At 38.6% G+C, this 3,123-nt stretch overlaps 1 protein-coding gene across 1 annotated transcript in view; it reads right to left on the reverse strand.

Annotated features, from left to right (window-relative positions):
* The window catches only part of LOC113800321 (DE-cadherin), a gene marked incomplete at both ends in the record, with an annotated part of 10,760 nt that extends 9,426 nt beyond the window's left edge, over positions 1 to 1,334 (reverse strand). Inside the window, 1 exon segment of the mRNA XM_070120336.1 lies at positions 1,212 to 1,334. Coding sequence (XP_069976437.1) covers positions 1,212 to 1,334 — 123 coding nt within the window.
* Positions 1,335 to 3,123: the final 1,789 nt, after the last annotated feature.

The following is a 3,123-nucleotide window of genomic DNA, read 5'->3' on the forward strand; positions in this document are numbered from 1 at the left end:
GAGAGAGAGAGAGAGAGAGAGAGAGAGAGAGAGAGAGAGAGAGAGAGAAAGACAGACAGACAGACAGACAGACACACACACAGACAGATAGACAGAGAAGGAGGGAGTACATCCATATTTCTCTATATGTCAGCTCTACTTCATCCGTCGGCTTCACTATCTTCTTCAACCAACCGTTCAACTTGCCAAACAGTTAGCACAAACATTTTATAAATTATTTAAACATAAACAACAATTTACACAATCATAAACGGACATTATTTACATCTTTTAAGCAAAACAATTTACACAGCAATGCATTTACATTATCTATACTCTTTAACTATGAACTTAACTTTACACAACCGCACTTTCGCATTCCATTTACAACCTTCAACTTCAGACAACTTACACATTCATACATCAATTTGTTTACATCCTTTAAACATAAAACAGCAACTCACACCACCATACTTATGCATTTTATTGTACACCTTCATTTACACCTTCAGTTACACCTCTATATACACCGTGATTTACAGTTTCATTGACCCCTCAATTCATACCTCCACCCACACCTTTATTTACAATTTTATATATACACCTCCATTCACAACTTTACTTACACTTTTATACATACACCATTCGCAACTTTATTTACACTTTTATTTAGCCCTCCATATCCAACTTTATTTACACTTTTACTTAGCCCTCCATATCCAACTTTATTTACACTTTTACTTAGCCCTCCACATCCAACTTTATTTACACTTTTACTTAGCCCTCCATATCCAACTTTATTTACTTTTACTTAGCCCTCCACATCCAACTTTATTTACACTTTTACTAAGCCCTCCACCTCCAACTTTATTTACACTTTTACTTAGCCCTCCACATCCAACTTTACTTACACTTTTATATATACACCTCCATTCACCTTTATTTACACTTTTATACATACACCTCCATTCGCAACTTTATTTACACTTTTATATATACACCTCCATTCACAACTTTATTTACACTTTTACTTACACCTCCATCCGCACCTTTATTTACACTTTTATATATACACCTCCATCCACAACTTTATTTACAATTTTATACATACACCTCCATCCACACCTTCACCCTCACCTTCACTCCCACCATCACCCCCCCGCCCCTCCATTCACACCCCACCATCCACACCTCCACTTACACCCATATTTACACCAACGCCATTTACATACGCCCTTGAGTGAGAGCTCGCCTGACGTGTCCCCAATAGTGAAGTTGGCGAGCTCTAGGGATGACAGGTAGTATAAGATGTTCTGGTTCTCGGACATGGGCAGGTCGGGGTCAATGGCCGATACCTGAGGGAAAGGGAGAGAGAGAAAAAGGAGGTAAAAAAGAGATTAAAAGGGAGGAGAAGAGGATTGGGAGAGAAGGATGGAGAAGGAGAGGTTTAGGAGAGAAGGATGAGGAGGGTGAGGATTGGGAGAGATGGATAAAGAGGGGAATGTGTGGAAAAGTGGATAAAGATGTTTGGGAAAGAAGGATAGAGAGGGGAATGTGTCGATGGCCGATACCTGACGGAAAGGGAGAGAGAGAAAAAGGGGTAAAATAGAGATTAAAAGAGGGGAGGAGGATGAGGAGGGAGAGGATTGGGAGAGAAGAATGGAGAAGGAGAGGTTTGGGAGAGGATGGTGAGGAGGGAAGGGATTGGCAGAGATGGATCAAGAGGGGGTGGATAAAGAGGGGAATGTGTGGATAAGTGGATAAAGAAGTTTGGAAAAGAAGGATAAAGAGGAGAATATGTCACTTTCCCGAGGGAAAGGGAGAGAGAGAAAAGGGGGTAAAAAAGAGATAAAAAAGGAGGAGGGAAGGATGAGGAGGTAGAGGATTGGGAGAGAAGGATTAGGAGGGAGAAGGGGATAAAGAAGGAAAGAAGGGATAAAGGGGGAATGTGTGGATAAGTGGATAAAGGTGAAGAAGTTTAGGAGAGAAGGATAAAGAAGGGAATATGTCCATGGCCGATACCTGAGGGAAAGGGAGAGAGAGAAAAGGGGGGTAAAAAAGAGATTAAAAAGAAGGAGGGAGAGGATTGGGAGAGATGGATGAAGAGGGAGAGGTTTGGGAGAGAAGGGTGGAGAGGGAGGGAATTGGGAGAGAAGGATCAAAATGGAGGATTGGGGGAGATGGATTAAGAGGGGAGGTGTGGATAAAGAGGGGAATGTGTGGATAAGTGGATAAAGAAGTTTGGGAAAGAAGGGCAAAGAGGAGAATATGTCAATGGCTGATACCTGAGGGAAGGGAGAGAGAGAAAAAATGGGATAAAAAAGGTATTAAAAGAGAGGAGAGAAAGATGAGGAGGGAGAGGATTGGGAGAGAAGGATTACGAGGGAGGAGGTGGATAAAGAAGGAAAGAGGGGATAAAGGAGGAATGTATGCATAAGTGGATAAAGATGGAGAAGTTTGGGAAAGAAGGATAAAGATGAGAATATGTCAATGACTGAAACCTGAGGGAAAGGGAGATAAAAAATGGGATAAAAAGAGGTTAAAAGGAGGAGAGATGGACGATGAGGGTAATAGGTGGATAAAGAGGGAAAAATTGGGGGAAAAGGATAAAGAGGGAAACATGTGGATAAAGATTTACATTCAATAAAGGGAGAAAGGAAGGCCAATTATTTACCAAATAAGGGTAAAAGGTGGATATTTGGATACAAGAAGAAAAATCGAAAAAAATGATAAGGATTGGATAAAGAAAAAATAGCAAGGTGAATATGGATAAATGGGAAATACAGCAATAAAGAAAGAATAATCAAAGAACGAAAAGATAAAGGTATGATATATGGATAAAGAAAGACAGAACAAAGAAAAATATGATAAGAATGGAATAGAAAGAGCAAATAAAACAAAATGGATATACATTACAAAGATATAATAAAAGTAAAGCGAAATATATCAAATAAAGTCTGAGAGGTCTTTGTATAAACACAATTTCTATAAAAAGAAGATACTGTATCTCACTATCTGTCTATCTATCCACCTTTCTGTATATCTATCGGTTTATCGAATTGCTGATATGTCTTGTTATTTATATACATATATATATTTATATATATATATATATATATATATACATATATATATATATATATA

The sequence above is a fragment of the Penaeus vannamei genome, unplaced genomic scaffold (genome assembly GCF_042767895.1).
Source record: "Penaeus vannamei isolate JL-2024 unplaced genomic scaffold, ASM4276789v1 unanchor4638, whole genome shotgun sequence".
NCBI lineage: Eukaryota > Metazoa > Arthropoda > Malacostraca > Decapoda > Penaeidae > Penaeus > Penaeus vannamei.